Genomic DNA, 26680 nt, shown 5'->3' with positions numbered 1-26680 from the left:
GAAGAAATGGAAGAGAAAGAATGACCATTCACAATTAATTAGTTCACCAACGTTCTAATCTCAAAACCCCAAATTTTATGTTCAGTTTTCTTTTTGTTTAAAAGATTCATACGTTTATTTTTAATTTAAAAAAGACCGTAATCTATTAATCATAATACTACTTGTTATAATTTTAAGTGGTAATAAAATAAACACTTCCTACATATTTCTTTTCTCTATATAGGGCTCCGACATGTGTATTGAAAGCTTTGGAAAGGATGCGCAGAGATTTTCTTTGGGGAGGGGATGAAGGTAAACAAAAGATGACATGGGTGGCGTGGAAGAAAACAGTAGCATCAAAGGAAGGGGGAGGGTTGGGGTTCGGTTTGCTTAGAGACGTGAATATTGCAATGCTAGCTAAATGGTGGTAGCGGTTTAAATCGGAGTCAAATGTATTGTGGAAAGGGGTCATATGGAGCATACATAATAATCCGAGGGCATGGAATGCAATCCCGGCTAAAGTTTCAGTTGTTGGGCCTTGGAAACAAATATTCAAAATTGCTAGTGATTTGGCAGATGTGGGTATTGATTTTCAAAATTCCTTTCGTGGGATCGTGGGGTGTGGGCATGGGATCTCATTCTGGTTGGATCGCTGGGTGGCAAATGAACCATTAGCATCGAAGTTTCCCAGGCTATTTGCAATCGAATCGAATAAAAGGGCAGTGGTTTCGGATCGGGTGAAAGGGGCGGCTGGCTTCTCGTTTCAGTGGGTGCGGCAGCTCAATTCAGACCTGGAACATGCTGAATTTAATCAAATGTTGGGGCTGCTATTTTCGGTAGTCACCACCAACGCTGCGGACAAGTGGGAGTGGTCTTTGGCTGGTGACGGATTGTTCTCAGTTAGTAGGTTGAGGAGACAAATAGTGCTGAATCATGAGTCGAGTTCAGTTTCCTCTTTTTCATGGAACCGGTGGACACCGTTAAAGGTAAATTTTCTTATGTGGAGACTGAATTTGGATAAGTTGCCAACTAGGATGTCTTTGGTCAGAAGAGGTGTAAATGTGGTATCAACACTATGTGAATTTTGCCAAGAGGAGGAGGAGACAACTGAGCATGTTTTCTGTTCGTGTCGGTTCACACAAAAGGTCTGGGAAGGTGTCTCCAGGTGGTGTAAATTACCAGCCATTTACTTCTTTGGTCTAGAGGATCTGGCTAAATAGCATGTGAATATGAGGGGGTCAAGAATATGGCAACAGTTGATATATGCAATCTTCCAAACAACAGTGTGGTGCATATGGGCAGCTAGAAACAAATCGGTTTTCGAACGAAGTAAGTGCTCACCGGAAAGAGTTATTGAGGAAGCAAAAGTTTTGGGGTTTTTGTGGGTGAAACATCGGGCCAAGGCATCGGAGTTGTCTTGGGCTTGCTGTAACGATTTTAATGTTTTTTGCCTTGGTGTTTAATGTCCTGATGTTGTTTTTTCTTTTGGTGTATGGACTATGGTTTAGATAACAGTTGTTATCTATGATTATAAATAAAAATTTTAGTTGGCCGTTCAAAAAAAAAAAAATAAAATAAACACTTTCAACTTGAGTTGATGAGCAGTCCCTTTCTTAACTATGGTTTAAAAGCAATGTTTTAAAAACCGGTTTTTAAATCATACCGGGTTGGGCTTTAAAATGGCTTAACTAGTTGAACCGGGTTGTATCGGGCGACTGAACCGGGTTATTAGTTAACCCTATGAATTCCTTAAAATACAAATTCATCTCAAAAAACAATCAAATCTCAACTTGAATTTATGTAACTGATCATAGTTTTATCTAACTCAAAAAACAATCAAATCTCAACTTGAATTTATGTAACTGATCATAGTTTTATCTAAAAACAACTATTTTTATTATAAACTACTAAGCATTTTAAGAATATTTTTATTAGTTATAAACAATATTGCATTGTACGAGGTGAGTAACAGTTTCAACAACGATGAAATATTGGAATAGAAGACACTAGGTTAACTACCGGAAATATGGAAGATTAATATTACCTTAATATCGTATTTTATTAAAATTAAGAAATCAAATATTAAGATAATGCAAACCGGTTCAACGGTTTGAACCGGTAGAACCGGATTTACCGCCGGTACATAAGACATACCGTATTCGGGTTTTACCGGCCTTTATCGTACCAGACTCGTGTCCGATATCCGGTTTAACCGGTATAACCGGCCGGTTCATACCGGTATTTAAAACATTGTTTAAAAGTCATAATCATAATTAAAGGGTAATTACGCAAGATAAACGCTTCTTTGACTTTGACCTTTATGGTAAAATCACATTCCAATAACTGTGATTCCCTCACTAATAAGCACCGTACCAGAATTCGCCACGTGTATGTGCCACAAACTCCAACAATGCAACCACATGGAACCCACCCGCCATTTTAGCATTTTATATATACCACCCATACAAACCACATTTGTATCTATTGTCACAGATTAAACAAGAGAAAACTATTGTACGACCATCAGATTCCCCTAGCCGACCAATGCAAAAGATAAGTTACAAGATTATCTTGTGAACTCTGCATTTATTCCAAATTTAATCAATCATCTAGCAAATTTTCATCACTTTTGTTATAGATTTTGATTTAGATTGATTTGTTATCAAGTGGCCAGTATGATGTCAGAATCAGGCTGCTGGGCGAACGGTCAGAACCCGGTTGGTGCTGATGGCTCGGGTGAGATCATGTTGTTTGGAGTGCGAGTTAAGGTTGATCCGATGAGGAAAAGCGTGAGTATGAACGACCTTTCACAATACGTACATGTACAACAAGCTACTCATGGTGATTCGTCTAGTAATAGTAATAACCTTGATGGCTCCATCGCGGTTGCTGCTGATTCTGGTTACGCTTCAGCTGAGGATGCCGTTCGCAACCCCTCAAACGTTGGTAGAGAGCGCAAACGAGGTTAGATCTCGCCTTGGTACTTTTTTTTTTTTTTGTGAAGTTTTATGAGATTAATTAATTTTTTTTATATTATTGAAAAACAACAGGGGTTCCATGGACAGAGGATGAACACAAGCTATTTCTATTAGGCCTGAAGAAGGTAGGTAAAGGGGACTGGAGAGGAATTTCAAGGAATTTTGTGAAGACGCGTACCCCGACACAAGTGGCAAGTCATGCTCAAAAGTATTTTCTCCGTCGAAGCAACCTTAATCGCCGTCGTCGAAGATCTAGCCTCTTCGACATCACAACTGATTCAGTAAGTATCAACTAATAGATCTAACAAATTACAAATCGTCTGCTTGTGTTAGTTTTCCCCTTTCCCAACCAAAGGGGAAAACTAACATATGCAGGCGATTTGTGACATCACTATTGATGCACTAAACAACGTTAATCTAGTGGTAAGTGGTCTCCTTCACAACAAAAGGTTGGGCGTTCAAATCCCGAGGATTATCCTAGAAAAAATCTAGGAATTGTTGTTAAAAAACGTTAGTTATTTAATACTACCTATGGGTGACAAAAACTAACAACTTTGTGATTGATGGTCAGGTTGCTGCTACTCCAATGGAAGAACAAACTCATGAAGATAACGGTAATCAACCATCGGCTGTTGGTCTAATTCCATCACCCCCGCTCTCAATCAAGAATCAAACTGAAACCGTAGCTTTCAATACCGAGTATCAAATCAACACTGGACCAGTCCCTCTATCTCCAACACTCAATCTATCAACAAGAGCGGATAATTATTCGAATTGTGAACACGAAAGGGATTCATTGTCATTATCTTTATCTCTCAACCTCTCCCTATCTTCTACATTCCAGGCAATCTCAGGGTTCAACAATGGAGATGGTATGATCAGTGTTGTTTAAAGTAAATTCGCAGGTAGATTAATTAGCTTTTCACTTCAATCTAATCCTTCGGTTATGTACAGACCAAGATTTTATTAAATTATGTTACATGTTGTTTGTGGAAAAATAAAGTAGATAAAACAATAAGTTGTTTTGAGGGTGTTTAATTAGAAATGTAATATTTATTTAAAGTGTGTATCTATTACTACCTTGTAAGTGAAATAAAGGATTATAAAGTTGTTTATTTGAATTATAAGCAGCCTTTATTATGAGTGGATTGGTGGGGTGTGAACTAATCTTTTTATGATGGAAAGAGGATATATGGGATTTGGGTGTCTAGGGGGTTATGTCCTCCTCCATATTGAATGGTTGTAAGATGAAGATGGTAGGACCCTTTGATTTAGTGGTGATTGTTATCCTGGATTTTGTCTGGTGTATTTTCAACTTGATGTGGGTGGTTGTTGATACCCCCTCGTTTTGAATAACGACACAATTCGCATATATTATTAATATAGATATAGATACAACTATTATCTCTATTATAATCGCCAAGATTCCATTTTTAACGATACAAAAGATGAGATTATTACTTAATATATTGTAATAATAGCAACTTAAATGAAATAAAAGTTAAAGCCGTTGATTACTAGTCTACAAAAACTAAGGCTGGAATCTTATCTTCTTATCTAGATTGCAATCAAGACATGTGTGACACTTCACCTACAAAACCTTTAGTTAGACGGCAATCAACCTTTGCTTGGAAGACTTTAATTAAACGTTATCCATATTTCTTGCCTGTATCCTGCTAACCAATTAGATCAAATAGAAGGCAAGTCGTATTGAACATGCGACCTTCAAGGGGTGTCCGCAAAAAGCTGCAAATTTGCCACTCATTTTTTAACTAGTTGTTATTTGTCACTAAAACGTGTCCGCGAAAAGGTGCAAATTTGCCACTCATTTTTTAACTAGTTGTTATTTGTCACTAAAACGTGTCCGCGAAAAGGTGCAAATTTGCCACTCATTTTTTTAACAAATTGTTATTCGTCACTAACTATGAGAAGTCAAGAACTATACCACCTACTGCCAAAACCATGATCAAGACGAACCACTGTAAACTTGAAGAAACATGCTAATAATTAGTAATTACTGTAATTAAATGTATGAACCGATATCAACACAATTGATTCATCATTTGCAAAAACATTTCAAACATGCAAATGGTTTGAAGTCACCTTGTTGAAAGTGGGTAACGGAATTAAAACACTTCTAACAACAAAGAACAACATATTAATAAGAAGTAATAGATAGTTGAGAAACAATAAGCGGAAGAAAATTTTAACTATTTACTTATTTATTAGGTATAACTTAGGCTCACAGAAAACTAAGCAGAAAAATTTTTAAACGATTTCAAGTATCTCGAGCTTACATAATTGTGACAAGTAGCGCAGTGCAAGTGTAATCAGGTACTTATTTATTAGGTATAGTTTAGTGTCAAATATGAGTAAAAATATATATTATTCTGATTAAAATATATAACAATCTAAAAATATTTATTTACATTGAATTTAAACTTAGTATGACTTTCAACCGTTCTAGCCTTTTATTTTAGACCACCTTTTATTTAGTTTTTAATTATTTAACCCACTAGAGAAAAAACATAACCCAAATTAATCCACTCATGAAAAAATGGGTTGGAGTTGTCACATCATGTAAAGAGTTAAAATAAACCATGACATAAATTGAAATGGGATTAAAACACTTGAATACTTTTCAACTATAATTATATGACAAAAAATACCACTGGATTCTAGAGGTATGCACGGTTCAGTTATTAGCATTATCTGTAACCGTAACTGAAGTCGTCGGTTAATCGTATCAGTTAATTCGGTTAATTTGTCAGTTTTCGGTTCGGTTTGGTTAATTTTCGGTTAATAACCAATTCAAACAAGGGCTAATTTTTTTTTGCTTAGAAATATATGTAATGGAGGTATAAATACATGAAATATAGGTATAAATACATGAAATGGATGTATAAATAAATGAAATGGAGGTATAAATACATGAATAGATGTTTAAATACATAAAATGGAGGTATAAATAAATGAAATGAAGGCATAAATAAATTAAATAGAGGTATTATTACATGAAATGAAAGTATAAAACATGAAATACATGAAATAGAGGTGTAAAAGCTATAAATATATAAAAAAAATAAATGATTCGGTTCGGTTCGGTTCGGTTCGGTTAATTTCGATTAACCGATGGTAAAAAAATATCCGTTAAGCGACTTTCGGTTGATTCGGTTTCAGTTAATTTCGGTTCGGTTTTGTCGGTTTTCGGTTCGGTTTTGGTTAACGGTTTGGTTATTGCACACCCCTACTGGATTCAACAAATCAATCTTTAAATATGTAAATATATGATTGAATGTTTATTAGTTAGATCTTAAATGACTATATAATCATTTTTAGTTTATAGAATTCATAAAAATATGATTAAACAATTTAATTGATTATGAAAACAAAATTTCAATTAAAAATTTGTGAATATAACTCACCTCTAATCCATCATCAAAAACTACTACCTTAAAGGTGTGGTTATGACTCAAAAAAGGAAAAGATTGGTTGAAAAATGGAAAGGAGGACCATAGTTGTCATGGTTTAATCCATGCAAACCATGGTGAATCAATCAAGGGGGTGGTGTAGCCTTCCATTCATGTTCCTATGTGACAAATCATATCCCAATCATGACCCTCACACCCTATAGCCTAATATTATAATTATCCATAAAAATATTCTTTTCGGAAAATGCTAAATAACGTAAAGCATTATAACTATCTATAATAAATATCATATTATATTCATTTAGTTAATCATATAATAATTATCCATAATTAATTTCAAATAAGATTCATTAAGTTAATGAAACTAGTTGATTTTCCGTCCGCACGTTGCGGTGGGGACCCAATGACTACAAAATGCGTGTTAGCAACGGCAAACAAACACCGAATATCAAAATATTAAATAGAAATGACGTGTTAAGAATAGTCACTCCGTCCTAAAAAATGATTTTAAATAACCTAATATATAATTATAGGACCCACACGTCCTACACGTTGTAAATTCGGTTGTTTTCAGTTCAGTTATTACGGTGCTAACACGTTAAAATATGGATGAGCTCGGTACTGGTAACGGCACCGAAAGTACCGATCCGAAAAATCATCGAAATAAGGTACCGGCACCGAAAATATTCGGTAAAATACGGTATGGTATTTGAAGGTAAAAATCAATAAATACAGGTATGGTGCTAGACCGGTGTCGAACCGAAAGTAACAATTCTGAAAACGCCAAAAGGTGGGTACCAAATTGGTAGCGAAAATGATATGGTATAGTAAATTTGGTACCGATACGATACCGATTTGATTACAGTATTTGATACGATATGCTCATCAATATTCTAAATATCCAAGTTAATTTTACATGTTACAATTCATTCATTACAGAAAAAGACAAAAAAGAAAGCAAAATAAGTTGTTAGGTATATAAAACTTCATTCAAACGAAATACAGTTTACTTAGTGTGTGTATGAAAAGTAATCTAAACGGTGCAATTACTTGCATTGCTGCGCTGCTACAGGATTTGATGAGCTCGGTACCAACCGGTACCGAAAACACGGTTACCAAAATCCCAAAAGTGGGTACCAGTACTGAATATACCTGGTACGGTACGGTTCAGTACTGGTACGATACCGGTACCGAAAATAAACCGGTTTAATAAATTTGATACCGATACACGATACCATTTATTTATCTCTTAGTGATATTACTATTCATTCCATTCTAATTTTAATTTAATTAATATTAATATATAGGTAATAATAGCTATCCATAATTAAATTTATATCAAATGTTTAATATATAATTTTTTAATTTGAATATCATTATTTAACATGAGAACAAAATAGAAAAATTATTATTTAACTAATATCAATATCTAATATAGAAGACAGATGAGAAAATAAGGGTGATGAAACACGAGAGTGAGACATGTCTTTAAAGGGTTTCATTTATTTTATATATATATATGTAGGGGAAGGTTCATTTGAGAATAAATTTAATGTGAGAAGAAAAAGAAGAAAGGGCATATTAGTAAAATATATTTCATTTATAACTCATATCATTAATTTTTAACTCTTTAATTAATTAAACTAATCATTAATTATCCTACATATAATCTACAAAACCTACACATATCAAAATTTCCTACATATACCCTACACATTATATAATTTTATCCTACACAGTCGAAATTTATCCTACACACCTCGAAATATATCCTACACAACTCATAATTTATCCTACACAACTAGTAATTTATTTTACACTTTAAATTAAGCTGCTTTTTTTAATTTGGAAAAAGTATATATTTTGAAAAACAGTTACAAATTTAATTTAGTTAGTTATGAAAGAGGAAGAATACAAATTAATGATTTTTGTAAGTTTACCAATATACTTTTTTATTAAAATTAAATGCAAATATTAAATGAAGTAGAATGAAGCATTCTTATTGGTTGAAACTTCTTATTTTTTCTTCTTACAAAAAAATTCTTCTCATAGTGAATATAAGTCGGTTTTCGAATGATTTAAACGTGTTTTGATGATTATATGAATACACCTATGTTTGATTGAACAATTGTTGAGAGAAAAAATATATAAAAATAAAATGAATTCCATTATGATTATAAGTCTCGGATTATAATGGTTGAATGCGAAAACACAAAAAACGAATAATACAATAATTGCGGCATGTTAAGGGAATAAGCCGGATTGACAAAACATAATCGCCGCCATGTGATCAATTCCAATAAGTCCACTCTAGCCCCACAGTACAGAAAAGACTTTTTATGATTAAGTTGAAGATCGGAAACAAGTGTAAAACACCTCATCAGCCTTATAAAATTGATTGCATTTTGGGATGACCATTCGCCAACCAAAAGGATATAATCATCAGCAAAAGTAAGGTGGGTGACAGTTGGTCCACCATTTACGTTTAACACACCATGAATAGACCCCGACCTGACTGCACTAGTGACAAACGAGGAGAAAGCCTCCATGGAAAGAATGAAGATAAAAATGGGAAAAATGATTCCCTTAGCTAACCCCATGTAACATTCATAGTTGAATGTTTAAGTCAGAGAACTGTTGACTAGGATTGATGAGCAGGAAGAAGATAAGATGCCTTTGACCCAAAGTTTCCACTTCATGGGAAACCACATCTGTTCTAAAATCAAATCCACGAAAGACCATGAGATGGAATCAAATGCATTGTTGAAGTCGACTTTGAAGAGAAGTGCCTTTGATTTTGGTTACTTTACCCATGATAAGATTTGATTAATGATCATCAGACCATCCAAGATATGATTTGAAAGAAACGTTGGTTGTTCTTCAGAGATAACTGAGTTAATAACCTATTTGAGACGGTTTGCCAGGACCTTTGATATTACTTTACTATTGCATCCAATCAGATTTATCGGCCTAAACTCATTTAGACTTGTTGCGTTATTGTTTTTTGGTGTTAGAGAGATGAAAGAGAATGCACACACATGGCTAATAACACCAGAAAATAGGAGTGACACATAACCTCTTGGAAATCATCACCCAAAACTTTCCAAAAACACTTAATGAACTAGTTGAGAACCCGTCCGTAGGCCGGGTACCTTAACGACATAATAACATGAATACCCATAGAACATAATAAAGAAAACGATAAAACGTATTTATAATGCCACTAAACAAATAATGAAACATTATAATGAACAAAACAAAAGAGCATACTTAATAGAACTAAATATTTGGTGAAGCAAGAGTCTCGGTGTATATTGCTCCTTATAACCCATGAAACCAAAGTACAGGATAGTAACAATCATCCCGTCCGTAGGCTCTTTTATACTAATATATTTACACATTTGTAAATGGCCAATAATACACTAAGTTGTTACTTATTTTAATATAATGTGTGTCGATATTATCTATTAAATAACTATAAATTTGTAACATAGAAAGGCATTTGCGAGTTGTATGTATATAACTATAAATTTATAACATAGTTAGGCATTTGTGAGTTGTACGTTGGGCTAATGTGGTGTTTCTCGCAAGGTTGCTTGTACATTTTGTTTTAGGGTTTAGACATTCTTCTGCTTTTGACACGTTCCTTCCTTTTTTGCTTACTCATTATCCACCAATGTTTTTAAAACCGGACCGGTCGCTCTACTGGTTCACTGGTCAGACCAGACCGGTTTGACCGGTCGAACCGTTTCAAGAACCGGATTAATCTATATAATTATTATTATATTAATAAATACAAAAGGTATAAAATTGTAAATATGGTTATAATTCATTTATGAAAAATAAGTTAAACATAGTGGATGTTTATTAAACTATATGATATTAAATCTTAAATAATATACTAATTATGAAACAAAGATATTTAATAAAGAAATTTGCATCGAGCTCACAAAAACAAATTGCCTGCAATGAAACCTTACAACCCATTAAATAAAAACTACTTTTACTGAAGCTACACATCTACCCAAGCAACATAGGGTCTTCAACATTTAAGTCTAATAAATAAATCTGAGATCTTACAACCCATTAAATAAAAACTACTTTTACTGAGGGTACACGTCTTCTTCTATACGCTTCTTTTTCCACAAAACAAAATAAACACACAAATCTTCTTCTTGGTTACAACCTACAACCAAATCGTCACTCTAATCGCCTCTGGACGGAGCCATTCCTGGAAGCTCTCACCACTTACGTCTCCATCGATGCCACTCTCTCCTTCGGCTTCCGGCGATCTCAAATCTCTTACAGGTATAATCGCATCTTTTATTCAGTTTGTTATGGTTTAGAGTTGTGATTTACTCTGCAAATAGTTGAATCGTATTGTGGTTTTCTGAAAACACCGTTACATTATGTGCAATAAATCGGTAACATGGAGATGCAGACGGTTCAGGTGCGTTGTAGCCAAGTTAGGGTTCCAGCGAGTTTTCCGGTAAGTTGTATTTCACCTGCATGTTCTATTCTTGGGTACATTGGGGTTCTTTTGATGAAGTGATGAAGAAGAAACCCTTTTTGGTTTGTGATGATAATCTCTTGGTTCTTTTTGGCCAATGATATATAACCAATTGTCCTGGCTATGATGACGGTGGTGCCGACGGTGGTGTCACCGCCACAGGAATCACACTGTTCTAAAGGTATGAAGGTTTCTCATAAGTGTGATTCTAAAGTAGAATTTATTGCTGTAGAGAATTGAATGCACGATTTTATGCTCAGATTTGATACATGAGATTCATATTGTTGTTGATTTAAAGTTGAAATGCATATATGTCAATGACTTCATCCTATTTCCAATTTAAAAGACATGTTTTCTTTTTATTGCTTTTCAAGCTTCTGAAACTGAAAATAGAAAAAATACATTTTATAATGTAATTACATATATATATATGTGACAATGACTTAAAAATTAGACCACATGATATTATTGTGCAATTGTCAGTTATTATAAAACTCTTACCTTCCTGTGCATATCAGATTTGCAGGGACTGAAAAATTGACCATATGAAATAATCTCCATGTTTCCATTGTCAGATTAAATAATAAAAATTCAGGGAAAATTAGAAAAAATACCTTCTGAGAATCTTTGATTGGGCTACGAAATTCCTCTTTGTTGGTTGTCATTACATTTTAACCCAGCTGTAATTATTTGATAGAAATTTAGAAAATGGATTAAACAATCAGATCATGTTTAAATTGATAATATGTGTGTTATGGAATGAGCCATAAAATTGCTTCTTCTCGCATGTTGTTTTGTTGGTACCCTTCATTGCATAGTTAGCTATTTTGAATAGGTAGTAGTCATCCATAGCTATATGTGAAGGTAAAAATAGACTAAACACTGAAACCATGTTTAAACTGCTAACTTGTGTGTGGAAGTAAAAAAATACCTTCTGATAATTTTTTAATTGGCTAGGGAATTGCTCCTTGTTGGTTGTCAACTTGTCATTGCATTCTTACTCAGCTGTAATAATTTGATAGAAATTAAAAAAAAAACGTATTAAAAGATTACACCATCTTTAAATTGCTAACCTCTGTGTGTGTGTCAAAGAAAAAACAATACCTTCCTGTTATCTTTGAATAGGCTGTAGAATTGTTCCTTCTTGGGTATGGCTGCGTTGGTACTCGACTACAATAAATACGTGCGTTAACATATATAACAATATTCATTTTTTGGGTTAGTGGTACCTTCATTGCATAGTCAGCTGCTTAGAATAGGTGGTAGAAGGCATCAGTGTCATCCATGGCTGCAAATTTGGCGTTGCTCGAATGGGTTAAATGTGAAAAGAAGACATATTTTTCTGGTACCTCATTCTTCTTATATAGCCATCATATTGGGCAGTTACATTGTCCACTACCCCACTAACTTGCTAAAAAAAGGAAGACTTTTTTAACCGTCAATTATAACTTGCACTTTTGTTGGACCCACGTTTCGATAATGCATTTTTATTGGTGCACCTTAATAAACTGCAGGAAACCGCAAGATCATGGGTGAGAGAGTGTGGAACTGCCATGAACTGCTGCTTCTAGAAGGAATTTAGTGACTTTATACGGCTGAGATTAAAAGTTGCTGACTTTGAATGGTTGTAATTAACCCAAATGGCGGTTACAAACAACGGGAACAATATAATATAGAATTTAAAATCAAACCCATCTGGGGAAGGCGCCCGATCATCAAAAAACTCGGGTCTTTTCTTGATTGGCTCTTTACATCTTTGAGCAAAAAACTCCATAACCTCGCACTTAATAGTAGTTGGATTAATATGCCACTCATTATTAACCATGAAACCATTTAACCGAATTCTGCCTATTCTGCTATTAATACACCCATGAAAATATGCAGAATTTTCAACACGATGTGACGCCCATTTAACCCGAGACTTTTGCTTTAGATCCGATAGTTTAGCATCCTTAATCCCCGGCCAAAATTTTCTTAGCTACTAAGCCCACTTGCTGCTCATCCTTCAATAATTATCTAGTTTCCGCCAATCTATCTAGATCTTTGATTTTTTTCCTCAGCATTTAAAAGAGCTTCCTCATCTTTGGTGTTCTTATTTTTAATCCAATCCTTTAATTTAATTTTCCTTAATTTGGATGCTAAAATAACATCTGGTGAGCCATATCATCGAAGTCCATGGCCGAGGATATATCATTACAAGTTCATGGTTACAGTATCTTGAGATACTAGATGTAAGCGGGGACGGGGCACTCTCACGGGTACCCTCACCGGGTTCAACCTTGTGCTACAACACTGCCACCACCCACAAGGGTAGGCAAGGCGGGTTATTTGAACGGGTTCCTCTACCCATGGTTATTTGGTGACTTTTATGTTTAGGTCGTTGCTTTTTATAAAAAAATAATAAAAAATAAAAGGGTAAATTACACTTTTCGTCCTTTATGTTTGTATCAGATTACAATGGATAACCTTTAACTTTAATAATTATAGCAACAGTCCTTTATTTGGAAAACACATTACGCCCTACGTCCTTTAGCCATAACCTAGTTAAAATTTTCAGTTAAACATTGCATGTGTTATGCACATGAGGATATGTTTGTAATTTTCCTTATATATATAAAAGATCTTTTACTTTTTCATTTTCACAGCCACAAGACCAGACCTTATTCCCTTTCACTTTCTTCTCCCTCATGTCTCTCTGTAGAAAACGGCCAGCCACCACCACCCTTGTGGTGGAGCCACGGCAGCAGCGCCACCCCACAGTGTCGTCGGTGCCAAGTCTCTTCTCTCTCGGGAAACCACCACCCACCTCAACTCCGTAACAACCAACACAACCATTACCAGCAATGACCACGATCTTCAACAACCACCAACTCCAACAGCCACCACCACCCCCAACGAAAATCACCAATGTCTCGCTATATAAAAAACCCACAATCTGTTTTATGAGACTGAAAAAGAAAGTTTATATTTTTTCTTGTAAAAGTTTATCATGTTAAAACTCCATGTCTTTGTTCTAGTATTTATCATGCTCGGGTTCGAATCCTGCTTGCAGGCTCTTCGCTCCCCTCGAAACGGTTGAGTAGTCACCGTCAGGCAGCGTTGCCGGGTCGCTAGCTTGGGGAAGGGGGTCCCTCTAGCGGGGGGTACCGTGCAATTACCCTTTCTTTATTTATATTTATATTTATATTGTATTTTGTTACTGTTGTAACTTCACAACAAAAATTAAAGTGTGAATGTGTGTGAAAATGAAATGCAAAACTTGTTTGTATAGTTATTCAGGCACGGTTTGTTTACTTTAGTCGGTGTAAGCGTTTATATTGATTGACCATGCCTCCTTTACTACTGAGTAATCATGTTTAAAAATTTAGGGACTATGCAATATTGCAAAACTTTCGTCTGTTCAAACCCAATTTGTTAATTTTCAGAGATGTTTTTTATTTTCCAATCTTTGAGAAAAAACACCCCAAACCCCCAATTTTCTTTCACAAAATTACCACAAACCCCTTGATTTATTCAAAAACAGTACCTAAAAACATTAAATTCAGATGGTGGTGGCAGATGGCTTATGATGACGACGGCAGAGATGGTTTATGGTGATGACGGCGGAGATGGCTTACGGTGATGGTTGCAATGGTGATTGTAGTTGCCGACCGGAGACGACATTGGTGCCGGCAGGAGAGCACATTAGCCAAGACATTGGTGCCGGCAGGAACCAGGTGCTCATGGTTGCTGGAAGCTGGGGAGGTGGTTGTCGGATGCTGCTGGTGGTTGTCTAATGGGGGAGAAAAGGCAGAGAGGGAGAGGAAAGAGGAGAGAGAGAGGGAGTGTCTGTGTTGTGATTTTATATAGGTTTTTTTTTACTTTTTGTTTTTTAATTTGATTTTGTTTTATTATAAATATACTTTTAAATAAAAAGATAAGGTAAAATGACTGAAATACCCTTATGTACAGACCCCATGTCATACTTAACTGAAAATTTTAACCTAGTTTGTGCTAAAAGACCTAGAGTGTAATGTGTTTTCCAAATAAAGGACTGTGGCTGTAATTATCGAAGTTAAAGGTTGTCCATTGCAATCTGATATAAACATAAAGGACGAAAAGTGTAATTTACCTAAAATAAAATTAGTTTATGACAACGGTAAGACGGCGCCAGTGTTTTGTAGTTTGAGGGTAGTTTCTAAGAATTCTGACATTAAGGGATTTGATTGGTTGGAGTAAGGGTGCTACCCTTGGGTGCCCCTTCCCCCCTAATTCCCATAGATGTAATCTTGAGTAGTTCAAGTTTAACCACTGTTTTATTTTCTACAAACATATGTTGGTACTTGTGGTATGGTATTTTGAAGCACTAGCTACTTCACATTCCGAAACGAAATCTATATGTGAAACTTTGACCAGCTTTGACTACTCACTTTATTACTACTCGTTAGTAGTAGCTTGCTTTTCAAAACAACTCTACTTCAATAGTTATCCTTCAAATTGGGACTTGATTGTTGATAGTAGACGGGCTTCAAACAATATTCCTGGTTTGTTGATCGACGGAGTGTGGACGACTAAACCTTCCTTAGTCAAAAAAGAGATTATGGGTTTCTTCAAAGCAGCTTTCAAGGAAAGATATAATAACAGGCTTATTCTTAATTGCCATGGCATCTAGAGGCTTTCGGAGGAAAACGCGGCGTTCCTGACAGATACATTTAAGAACGAGGAGATTAAGAGAGTTGTGTTCGAGTGTGGGGCTGACAAAGCTCCTAGGCCAGACGGTTTCAATTTCAAATTCATTAAAAGGTATTGGAATATTTTTGAGTGTGATTTTTATAATTTGTTGGTTGAATTTTACAGAAAATGATATATAGACAAAAGGTGCATCTCTTCTTTTATAACCCTTGTCCCTAAAAGCAAGGACCCGGTGGGGATGAGAGATTATCGTCCGATTAACCTTATTGGTGTGATTAGTAAAACTGTTTCTATGGTTCTCGCTAATCGTCTCAAAAAGGTCATAGGTTCGGTCATTTCGAAAAACCAAACGGCGTTTCTTAAAGGCAGGTATATCCTTGACAGTCCGTTAATGGTTAATGAGATCATTTCGTGGATTAAAAAAGTTAAAAAAAGGCTTTCCTTTTAAAAATAGATTTTGAAAAGGCTTATGACAACGTTTGTTGGGGATTCTTACTAAACGTCATGGGTCAGATGGGATTTCCAGTTCTTTGGTGTAAATGGGTGGAAGGGGTTTTAACCTCGGCCAGATCTGCGGTATTAGTTAACAGATCCCCTACTTTTGAATTCAGTTGTTCTAAAGGGATCAGACAGGGTGACTCGTTATCTCCATTTTTGTTCGTTTTTGTTATGGAAGCCCTGTCCAGCATTTTCTGCAAAGCAGGGCTTGAGGGTATTTTCAAAGGCATTCAAACGCCGAATAACGGACTGGTTATTTCTCATCCCTTTTATGCGGACAATGCTCTTATTTTGGGGGACTGGGATAGGGGGAATGTTAAGAATGTGGCTAGATGTCTTAGAATTTTTTACTTATGCTCGGGTCTTAAAATAAACCTTCATAAATCTTACTTAAATGGGTTGGGGGTGGTTAGTGAAGACATAAAAGATATGGTCAATGTGATTGGGTGTAATACTGATAGCATCCCGTTATCTTATTTGGGTATAAAGGTGGGGGCCAATATGAACAGAATAAGAAATTGGGATCCGATTATGGATATTTTTGATAAAAGACTATCGGTTTGGAAAGCTAAAACTATGTCTATAGGAGGGAGACTTACTCTAATTAACTCTGTTTTGGAGAGTCTGCCTATTTGTTACTTTTCTTTATATAAAGCTCCAGCTGGTGTTATTAGGGTCTTGAAGCTAAGATGAGAAAATTTCTTTGGGTGGGGTCTAACGAAAAAAACAAAATGAATTGGGTGGCTTGGGATTGGATTACGTGGCTAAAGGAAAAAAGGGGGTTGGGGATAAACAGATTAAAAGAAGTTAATGAAGCGCTCCTTTTTAAGTGGGGCTGGAGATATAGAGTTGAAAGTCAAAATCTTTGGAGGAAAGTGGTGGATGCTTGCCATAAGAAGAACAATCAAAGGAGCTTCTTACCTTTTAACGAAAAGTATACGGGGTGCTGGAATAATATTGCAAAAATGATTTCCAAACTGAAATTAAATGGGAACGGTATAAATCGGGTGATTTCGGGTAAAGTGGGGAACGGGGAGGATATTCGTTTCTGGTTAGACACATGGGTGGGTGATTTTCCTTTCATGGAAAGATGGCCACATCTGTTTGTTTTGGATTCTAATAAATCTTGCAGGATATCGGAGAGAATAAGAATGGATCAAGATATCGGCGGATTTCATTGGTGTTGGGCTAGATTACCCGAGTCCAATATTGAATGTAAGGAATGGCGGGAATGCGAAGAATCTATTAACATGGTGAGATTGTCAAATGATAAAAACTCATGGATTTGGAACATAGATAGAAAGAACGGATTCTCGGTGAACTCGGTGAAAAAGGGGTTATTTCTGATAGGAGAAATAGTCATCTTCCCATATTTGAATGGAGCAAATGGGTGCCTATCAAATGTAATATCATGGCGTGGAGAGGTAACTTGGATCGTCTTGCTACTAGAGTCAATCTGAGAAGAAGGAACGTGGAGATAGCATCGGTTATGTGCCCGTTCTGCGACGAGTATGAGGAGTCGGTGGATCATTTATTTATTACATGTTCGGTGGCGATTAGAGTATGGGCGGCTATAAGTGCTTGGTGCAACATTCCCCTAATATTCGCGTTTGAATTCAAAGATCATATGGAAATTCATAATTCAAATCAAGGAGATAAGAAAATGAAGAAGATTTTAAGGGGTTTGGTTATTATTTCATGTTGGTGTATATGGAAGGCCAGGAACAATTTGGTGTTCAATCAGATTAGGGGAAGCGCTCAACAGATTCTGATAGACATTAAAATGAGAGGTTTTTGGTGGTTAAAGAATAGATCATCTTGTAATTATATTTGTTGGAGGGAGTGGTGTAAATATCCCATGTATAAGTTGTAGTTTTGTCTTTTGCCCGTTTGGGTCGGGGACGCTTGTTTTGTATTGGCCTTTTGCCCTTTTGTTTCGGAGGTTGGTTTTTAATGAAGTTTTTATTTCAAAAAAAAAAAAGATTGTTTTATTTTATATTTTTCAACATAGAACTTCTGTGAGCTCAATAAAACTTTGTTGGATATGCGGCACAACACATTGACAAAGGCCACCTTTCATGTTTTCATTAAATACTTTAATACATTATTTTATCCTAAAGACAAAAGTAATGTGACACTCTAGGTTTTCCCGAGTAACCCTTTTGTATTAGCAGTGTGTACGTATGAATTATTAAATGAAAGGTGTGAATTATCTTGATGTGCTATGTGTTGATAACGTGTATGTAATAAATATATATATATGTGTTTAAGTACTAGTGAACCGAGACCATGACTCGAGACCACTCGGTCTCGAGTGAACAGTAAATGGTTGGGCCGGTTGGGCCGCAAACCCTTTGAGCCCCACTCGAAACCCTTGTAGGGATGCACCACCCAAATCAAGTATAAAAACCCATCATCCACCTTTCCCTTACACTCTCACACATCATCCTACACACACTCTCTCCCTCACTAAAACCCTAGAACCACAAACCTCCTCTCCTCTCTTTCGGATTCAACCGGTAGCACCAAGACTCTCGGCTCAAGCTCGAGATCATCACTCGGGAACTTTCTTCACCAACCCTCCAAACCCTCTATATCTAACCGGTTAGTGTTTTGTGGTTTGTTTAAATCTTTGGGCAATTTGGGATACATAACAATACTACTTTGTTGAATGAATGTGTTGTATAATTAAGATGTTTGCTTTGAATGAACGAATGATGAACGATGTGTGTATCATTGTGTGATAATGTTTTGTTAAGATATTTTGAATGGTAAATCATTGTATGTTCACATGATTCTTGTTATCAAAAATTTCGTGCTATATGTTGTAGAATTAAGGATATGCACATGTCTTGAATTTAAAGATGAATGATAAAAACCCTAGTGTTGAACTACATGAACATGTTATGAATATTTAAACATGTCTGACTTAATATATGAAAACCCTAAAAAGATGAACTGTTTGAATGCATTATGAACATAATATGAAGATTTGAATTGTGTGTTTTGATCCGTTTTGAATGAAGTTTAGACAAGAAAACATGTTTATGCATTTTGGTTGGATAGTACATATTATCATGAAAACAAAATTCTATTGGATAAGTACATTGTACAACCGTTTTAGGATCAGCAGATGTTGGAGTCGAGACCCTTGGTCTCGACTCGAGACCATCAAAAATGGCAACTCGAGACCAACCAGCACATCTTATGTACTCGAGACCTATGAGGTTGCGACTCGAGATCTCCTGATCTCGACTCGAGACTGAACTCGAGATCTCCAAGGCTGCCACTCACTTTAAACACCACTCGAGAACGGAGGTTGCGACTCGAGACCAGCCCTCCACAACTCGAGACCCCCCTGTCTCGACTGGGCTGCTTGTCTTTGTTATTGGGCCAAAGTGTATGAACTACTCGTGCTTGTTATTGTTTAAGTGGGCAATGTGTTAACTGTTACTATTTAAGAACTTGGACGGGCCCAATAACTTAAAAGATAAATATATGTTACGCATGCTATGTGTTAGATACGTGTAAGATATACGTGATTACTTGTATCCGAGCCTGACCCATACTGGTAACCATATTAGGGCATGGTGACCGGCATACTTAACCAAGTAAACTAAACTGCCGAGCAACCCAAGGTGAGTTCACAACTTTTAAAGCATGCGTTCCCGGTGGTTTGGGAAAACGGAACTTAAAACAACGCTATCCCTTGTAAGGGATACAAACTTATTTTCTCCCCTTGTGCGGGACTCTTAGTTAATTACTGTTTATACGGAATGCAACGAGCAACACTAAACGAAACTCTATCACTCAAGTCCCTACTACTTAATACCGATTAGTCGCCTGGGCCAGGCGAACGGGTTATTAGTTGATAGCGCTATTTAGGTCTTACCAGCCTCACACCGTGCCTGTAGAGGATCGGTCGTGAACTAATGTACTCTGGCAAACCGTCAATGATGATAGAACATTGACAAACGGGGCACTGCGGAAACGTACGGTCACCTAGTATTCGGTATTGGAAAAACAGTTTAGTCGCTTACTTATGGGGTAGCTCCCCATGGCATGTATAAACAGATAAATTAACTGGTGAAACAAGTTTTTGGAAATTAAAAACTGGACAACTCGTGAACTCGCCAACATTTTTGTTGATACCCTACTGCATGCTTTGCAGGTACCCAGTGACTCAGGATCTTGCTACTTGGGGATGTGTAGTGGTCGTCTAACCCCTGTGTTGGGTTCTAAATAAACTTGAACTATGAACTTTGTTTAAAACTGTTTTGTCTATGCTTCCGCTACTTACCTAAACTACTATTTGAACTTAAAACTTTTAAACTTTGATTATGATATTTGCTAACCCTGTGGTTGGTAAATACTACTTATGTTATTAATTAAATTGCTCAGTATAATTGGTGGCTGGATCCTGGCCAGTCACGCCCTCAAGCGGTGGTACTCCGCATGTGGATTTTGGGGGTGTGACAAGTAATAATTATGTTTTTTAATGTTATTTTATTTTATAATATTTTGTTACTTTTTTATATTTTGTTATACTATTATTAGTATTAATATCAATATTAATAAATAAATAATCAAGACATTTTATTAGAGTGAATTGCAAATTTTGTCTTTTATCTATATACCAAATTGCAGGCGTTGTCCTTTGTCTTTAAATTTGATGAGTTTTATCCTTATTGTTTCAAAATCTTGCATGGTATGTCCTTTAAGCCTAACCCAGTTAATTTTATATGTTAAGTGAAGGGTAATTTGGTCTTTTTACTTATTTATTTAAAACATTATGTTAATAAATAAAACAAAATGAATTATTATATATAAAAACACACTCTCTCTAAAACACATACTCTCTCTAACGGTCGAGGTGGTCTGCTCCGTCGTCTGCCGGTTTGACAAACCACAAACTTACAAACAGAAAATTGGCATACGAAAACAGTCTTTCAAGGGAGTTCTTGTATGATTTTATAAATGAGAGTTGAGAAGAGGAATAAAGGCACATGTGGTGGTAAGAATTGGAGTCCAGAGGCCATGGTTAGGGCTCAATCAAATACACCTGCTGCTTTTGCTTTTGATAAAAACAGAGGCAGGCGTGCTTTATACTTTATAAATGTTGGTAGGGTTTAGATGCGGCCACTTGAAATTAAATCGTTCTGTGTTGTTTAAGATCTTGCGGAATCAAGTGGAATATGAAGTTCATTAATGCATTGGTGTACGATAAATATGAAAAGCTTTGTAACCAAACCCCCTTTTTAGAAATTTCAGATCATAAAGTGGTAACAGATTATAGGTCTTGCAGATTTCTATCATTTGACTAAATTGGTGGTGTGGGGGTGGGAGTGGGTGGGGGCAGGTGGTGGTGGTGGTGGGGGTTTGCATTAGAGAGAGAGTATGTGTTTTAGAGAGTGTTTTTTTATATATAATAATTCATTTTGTTTTATTTACTAACATAATGTTTTAAATAAATAAGTAAAAAGACCAAATTACCCTTCACTTAACATATAAAATTAACTGGGTTAGGCTTAAAGGACATACCATGCAAGATTTTGAAACAATAAGGATAAAACTCAACAATTTTAAAGACAAAGGACAACGCCTGCAATTTGGTATATAGATAAAGGACAAAATTTGCAATTCACTCCATTTTGTTATAAACACGAAAGTGAAAAAGTTCATCATAAATAAATAAATAACGAGTCTCTAATAAAAAAGTAAACGTGCAAACATTAAAACAAGAGTAAACTGCCATTTTGGTCCCTGTGGTTTGGTCACTTTTGCCACTTTAGTCCAAAACTCAAAATTTTTGCATCTGTGTCCCTGTGGTTTCAGTTTTATTACCATTTTGGTCCAAAAATGAAACCAGGTCATATTTGTCTTATAAAATCCTGCAATTTTGTCATTTTCCTCAGGGGCAAATCAGGTCATATTTGTCTTATAAAATATGGTATTTATTTATAAAAAAGAAATGATCATTTTGCACATGCGGAAAATGACAAAATAGCAGGATTTTATAAGGCAAATATGACCTGATTTCATTTTTGGACCAAAATGGCAATAAAATTGAAACCACAGGGACCCAGATGCAAAAAGTTTGAGTTTTGGACTAAAGTGGCAAAAGTGATCAAACCATAGGGACCAAAATGGCAGTTTACTCTTAAAACAATTAATCACCTAGATCGACAAAATCACTTTCACGACGATAAGTTAGGTATATAACTCTAGACGCCACCTATACATGATCTCCCACCCAGCCGCAGACATGCTAATAAGGCGAAATATATCCTTCAGTTTTCTTAACCAACTTTTTTATACTCAGCAAAAAAAAAACGATCAAATACAACAACAAAAAATAGTAACATGGTTAGTGTTAGGGGCCAAAACCGTTATAAAATGAAATCTTAGGATCTGATATGTTAAAATACTTACTCTAAAATTAATACACCAAATGATCTAATTAAAAAAAACACCATCTTCATATACTAAAAAGACCTTTTATGAATTAGGATCATCAAGTCCAAAAATAAAATCACATTTAAATTGTGAACCATCGATTTTTTTCCTTTTTACTGTGATTCATAGAGTTCCTTTTTTTTTCTCATTTTTATTAAATATTGTTACTGTTACAATTAGTAATTAATATTATGATTTATAAAATTAAAGTTGTGGATATTCTTTTTAAATTAAAATGGTTAGTTTCAAAACTATTAAATTTTTCAAAATTTAACTTTCATTTACAAAATCTTTGATTTGGTAAAGGCAAAAGCCTTTAAACACCTTAAAAGAGAGAGGTCTTGGGTTCAAGTCTCACAAAAGATAAGAATAAAAAATTTGTCGTTCAAAAAAAATATATGAACTTTTGAAAAATTTGAAAATACACCCTGGTCAAAAAATTAAAAGTTGAGCCAGAGAAATTATTAGTTTATAGAAACTTGAAAAACTGAATTATTTGAAAAAAGTAACAAAAAAAAAAGTTGACTTGGGTTAGGGGTGTATTTAACATAACCCTTCAACAATAAAAAGATTGCAACCGAGACAAATTATCATTGGGTAAAGTTGAAAGCCAAAGGGGGAGACTATTTGCACACTTGGTGTGTAGATAGTTAGCCTAAAAAGGACTTGGTGTTGGTCCGGTCAACCAGACAAAGACTGACGGGTGTCTGACGGGTCTGTTGACCGTACCAAAACGCCGAACTTTGGCCGCGTTTTGGTCCTGTCAACCAGACGCCCGATCAGTCTTTTGTCTGGTTGACAGGACCAAAACGCGGCCAAAGCTTGGCGTTTTGATTCAGTCAACAGACTCGACAGACACCCATCAGTTTTTTGTCTGGTTGACCAGACCAAAACGTCGCGCTTTGACCACAGCTCAACACTGCAGGGTATGCATATAGGACAAAAAAAGCCTTTTTTTTATGTGTATATAGGCATTTGGGTATGCCAACAGATACACCCAAGCCAAATGATTCAAAAGATAACATCATACAAACTAAAAACATGTTTTTTTTTTCAAGCGTGCTTAATGGATCCATTAAAAAAAAAAAAAAAAAACTCAACCAACAAGTTAACAAGAAACAAAAAAAAACCCAAAATACCAAGAAATAAAAAGAGGAAAGGTAGCTTCAAACAACTAATTCACGGAAAGAAAGAATCACGCATACTAGCCGCCATCAGCTTATCAGCCAAATCCTTCACTTGCTCACCAACAGCCACATCCTTGCTATGATCTTCAAAAAAACATATCATGTTATTCTTGATAAGATTCTTCTCAGCAGTTTCCCAGGTTAGCTCAGGCTCATCAACCACCTTACACACATTGTTACAAACATCAACGATCTTCTTGAAAACAGCAGGGTCCGTCAAACCAACCTCTCTTAAAATAGCAACTCTAAACTCATCATCATATGGTAACTTTTCAACTCCAGCCTTAGAATACTCAAGCTGATTTAACGCTATTGCTTTCACGCCCCTCTTATCACCCGGGTTGATCAACTTGCCAAAATCAACCATATAGGCGGTATGAGAAAACAAATAAGCTTTCATCAAATAAGGGTCACAACACTTGGGAATTAAACCCGGAAATCCCGAATGCTTCATTGAATCAGGCAGTTGCTCAGAAGCTAAACCAGAATTTGCACCATTCTTCGCCATTCCAAATGTTTTACACAGTAAAGAACTTGCCATATGCGGGAAACAAGCTATAGCACGAACAAAAGTTAAAGTGTCGCTATTCAGTCGGATCCTTTCCCCAGGGGCTGATCTGAGAGGAATCTTATACCAATAAGCAAGTTCCACAATTCTTTGAGCACCTTCAGAAGGTGTTACTCCAAGCTGATCCTTTCTAAAGTCACCACGACCTAGCCCTATGTTAACCATTTCACAAATATCTCTAAGTGTGTCATCCTTCGTCCTATTATGACGATTTGAACAGTTGGTGATGTGCTCCATGATACCATCAAACGTGAAATCATCAGAAGCACACTTGTCATTCTCTATAGGAGCAAGCAACGCTTGAAGCGATTCAAATTCATCCTCATTGTTGTTATCAAGACCCAGTTGTTCCCAATAACTATAACCGTCATCTGAATCAGATTCGATAGAAGCAAGAGACGTTACCAGTGTTTCAAAGTCATGATTCTTGATGATAGTATCAAAATCAAGAAGATTAGAAAAGACAGACATGTCAATCTCTGGAGGAGCAAGAGACTTCAGCAGTGATTGAAATTCATCATCTTTTATGATAGCATCGTCCACTTCAACAAAATCAGAAACAGCAGTACCCTTGTCAATCTCTTGGTAAGCAACAGGAGTTGAAGTTTCACCGTCTTTGCTGATGGCATGATCAAGTTCATCAAAGTTTAAAGAAAGCTTGTTAAAAGTATATGATATTACTAATATAATTCATAATTAAACTATTAAACGTTGATGTTGATATTGGGCTTATTGGTATTGTCTAATAAGCTGGTTGTTGGGCTGTTGGACTGATTGGTTGGGCTGTTGGCCTGGTTGTTGTTAAGTCGGTTATGACTGGGGTCCAAAGTGTAAATACAAGGTACTGATGTGCATGTCTTATAACTATCAAGGGGCTATTTGTATCATTGGTTGAGTTCAGGTATAAAACAGAAGAGAGAGAAGGAGCTCATAATTCACAAGGATATTTTCTAGGGTTTCATTATCTCTCTGTCTCATCTCCGTAGTTGCTGAGTTCATGTGGTGTTCCTGGGTGTTCGTGTGAAGATCTGGTCATCAAGTCATCTTCAACCTGTTGAAGAGTTTTATCTGTTCTTAGATCTCTGTTGTAGAGATCAGTGTTGTATTTGAGATCTTGTTGATCTCTGTTTGTTTCTTTTGTATCCTTTTGTCGTATTTCTTTGTTCATATTCAACAGATCATTCAATCTGTTGAATCTATACTTTGTATTACATAGATCTCAGATGTTTGAGATCTAGGGTTTGGTTGGGTACTTTTTTGGTTTGGGTTAATAATAGATTTTGTCACGTTTTTCTGTCGCTATATCTTGTGTGTTCATCTTGTTTAGTCTTAGATCTATACCATTTTACATGGTATCAGAGCTTTAAAGCTCTTATATACAGATCTAAGTCTTCCGCTGTTTAGATCTTCTTGTTTGTTGTAGATCTGATCTGATAGTGTTTGTTTTTTGTAGATCTGTGGAGTTTGTGGTTATCTGATCTTGGGGTGAATTTGGTGTGGATCTTGACATTGTTCTTGGAAGTCGTGAGAAGACTGCGTTGGTCTCTGAAACCCTAGAAGGTTCAGGGCAAACCAACCAGTAGTTGTTCTTTATTGTTTGGTGTTTGACTTGTAACCCTAGAAGGTTACAATCTTCACCTTGTGCGAAGACTTTGCACCCACTGTGAGATCTTTCCTTCTTGTAGCTTGTTTTTACTTTTGTTGGTTGATTAGTTGAAGTCGGGGTAGTGAGGACCGGCACTTTATCTGTTGTTTGTTTGTTTTGTTTTCTCTGGTTTATTGTGAGGTTGGCTCCTGTATTAAGACATGTTCAGGCACTATAAGTGATGAACCTGAAGTCTTGACACTGATACAGCTTCGCCATTGTGTGTTGTATATCTGTTGGTTTTTTTTTGGTGTGGCTTATATTGTTGTTTCTTGATAGTGTTTTATCTGTCTACTTGATTGTGAGTCACCATGGTTCAGCCAGAACCAGTAGATCAACCTGTACCAGGTCCTAGTACCTCTCAGACCTTAATAGGTAAACTGGATATTGGAGATCCACTTTACCTACACCCTAGTGATTCTAGTGCCCTTACTATTGTTAGTGTAAAATTGAAGGGTACTGAAAATTATGCTGTGTGGTCTGCGTCTATGAAACTTGCTTTAGAAGCTAAAAATAAGTTTGGGTTTGTTAATGGAAAGTGTGAAAAATCCACTGAGGATGATGTGCTTGCTAATCAGTGGGATAGATGTAATTCTGTGGTATTAACTTGGCTTTTAAACTCTGTGTCTGAGGAACTTTTCTTAGGTCAAGTTTTTTCTAGTTTAGCTTCAGAGGTTTGGGATGATTTGAAAGAAACTTATGACAAGATAGATGGTTCTGTGGTTTATGATTTGTTTAAAAAAATAAATAGTATTTC

The 26680-nt window shown here is 35.9% G+C and overlaps 3 protein-coding genes across 3 annotated transcripts; 2 read left to right on the top strand and 1 right to left on the bottom strand.

Annotated features, from left to right (window-relative positions):
• The first annotated feature begins 2430 nt into the window (after nt 1-2430).
• On the top strand, nt 2431-4081 carry LOC110879757 (transcription factor MYB1R1). The gene is made up of 4 exons (XM_022128278.2): nt 2431-2532; nt 2646-2943; nt 3030-3238; nt 3529-4081. Exons 1-4 carry the CDS (start codon nt 2524-2526, stop codon nt 3847-3849), a joined length of 837 nt encoding a protein of 278 aa, XP_021983970.1. The 5' UTR covers nt 2431-2523; the 3' UTR covers nt 3850-4081.
• A 10413-nt stretch (nt 4082-14494) lies between these two features.
• On the top strand, nt 14495-16760 carry LOC110876830. Its single transcript, XM_035977142.1, has 4 exons — nt 14495-14662; nt 15550-15655; nt 15749-15938; nt 16181-16760. The coding sequence occupies exons 1-4, from the start codon at nt 14495-14497 to the stop codon at nt 16758-16760; spliced, it is 1044 nt and encodes a 347-aa protein (XP_035833035.1).
• A 6885-nt stretch (nt 16761-23645) lies between these two features.
• Nucleotides 23646-25446, bottom strand: LOC110876829. Its single transcript, XM_035977141.1, has 2 exons — nt 25330-25446; nt 23646-24935 (listed from the first exon to the last, which is right to left on the bottom strand). Exons 1-2 carry the CDS (start codon nt 25444-25446, stop codon nt 23703-23705), a joined length of 1350 nt encoding a protein of 449 aa, XP_035833034.1. The 3' UTR covers nt 23646-23702.
• Between the last annotated feature and the right edge of the window lie 1234 nt (nt 25447-26680).

This window comes from Helianthus annuus, chromosome 9 (assembly GCF_002127325.2).
Source record: "Helianthus annuus cultivar XRQ/B chromosome 9, HanXRQr2.0-SUNRISE, whole genome shotgun sequence".
In the NCBI taxonomy this organism is placed as follows: Eukaryota; Viridiplantae; Streptophyta; class Magnoliopsida; order Asterales; family Asteraceae; genus Helianthus; species Helianthus annuus.
This window is presented reverse-complemented; position numbering and strand designations above follow the sequence as displayed.

What these genes read in the sequence shown, in the direction of transcription:
- LOC110876830 (XM_035977142.1), top strand. Translation starts at nt 14,495, where the DNA reads ATGACGGCGGAGATGGCTTACGGTGATGGTTGCAATGGTGATTGTAGT. An exon ending in GTGGTTGTCGGATGCTGCTG is followed by an intron (nt 14,663 to 15,549) that starts GTGGTTGTCTAA and finishes CATGGCATCTAG; the next exon opens with AGGCTTTCGGAGGAAAACGC. An exon ending in ACGGCGTTTCTTAAAGGCAG is followed by an intron (nt 15,939 to 16,180) that starts GTATATCCTTGA and finishes TTTTGAATTCAG; the next exon opens with TTGTTCTAAAGGGATCAGAC.
- LOC110879757 (XM_022128278.2), top strand. An exon ending in TGGTAGAGAGCGCAAACGAG is followed by an intron (nt 2,944 to 3,029) that starts GTTAGATCTCGC and finishes GAAAAACAACAG; the next exon opens with GGGTTCCATGGACAGAGGAT. An exon ending in TCGACATCACAACTGATTCA is followed by an intron (nt 3,239 to 3,528) that starts GTAAGTATCAAC and finishes ATTGATGGTCAG; the next exon opens with GTTGCTGCTACTCCAATGGA.
- LOC110876829 (XM_035977141.1), bottom strand. Translation starts at nt 25,446, where the DNA reads ATGAACAAAGAAATACGACAAAAGGATACAAAAGAAACAAACAGAGAT. An exon ending in CAGATAAAACTCTTCAACAG is followed by an intron (nt 24,936 to 25,329) that starts GTTGAAGATGAC and finishes ACTTTTAACAAG; the next exon opens with CTTTCTTTAAACTTTGATGA.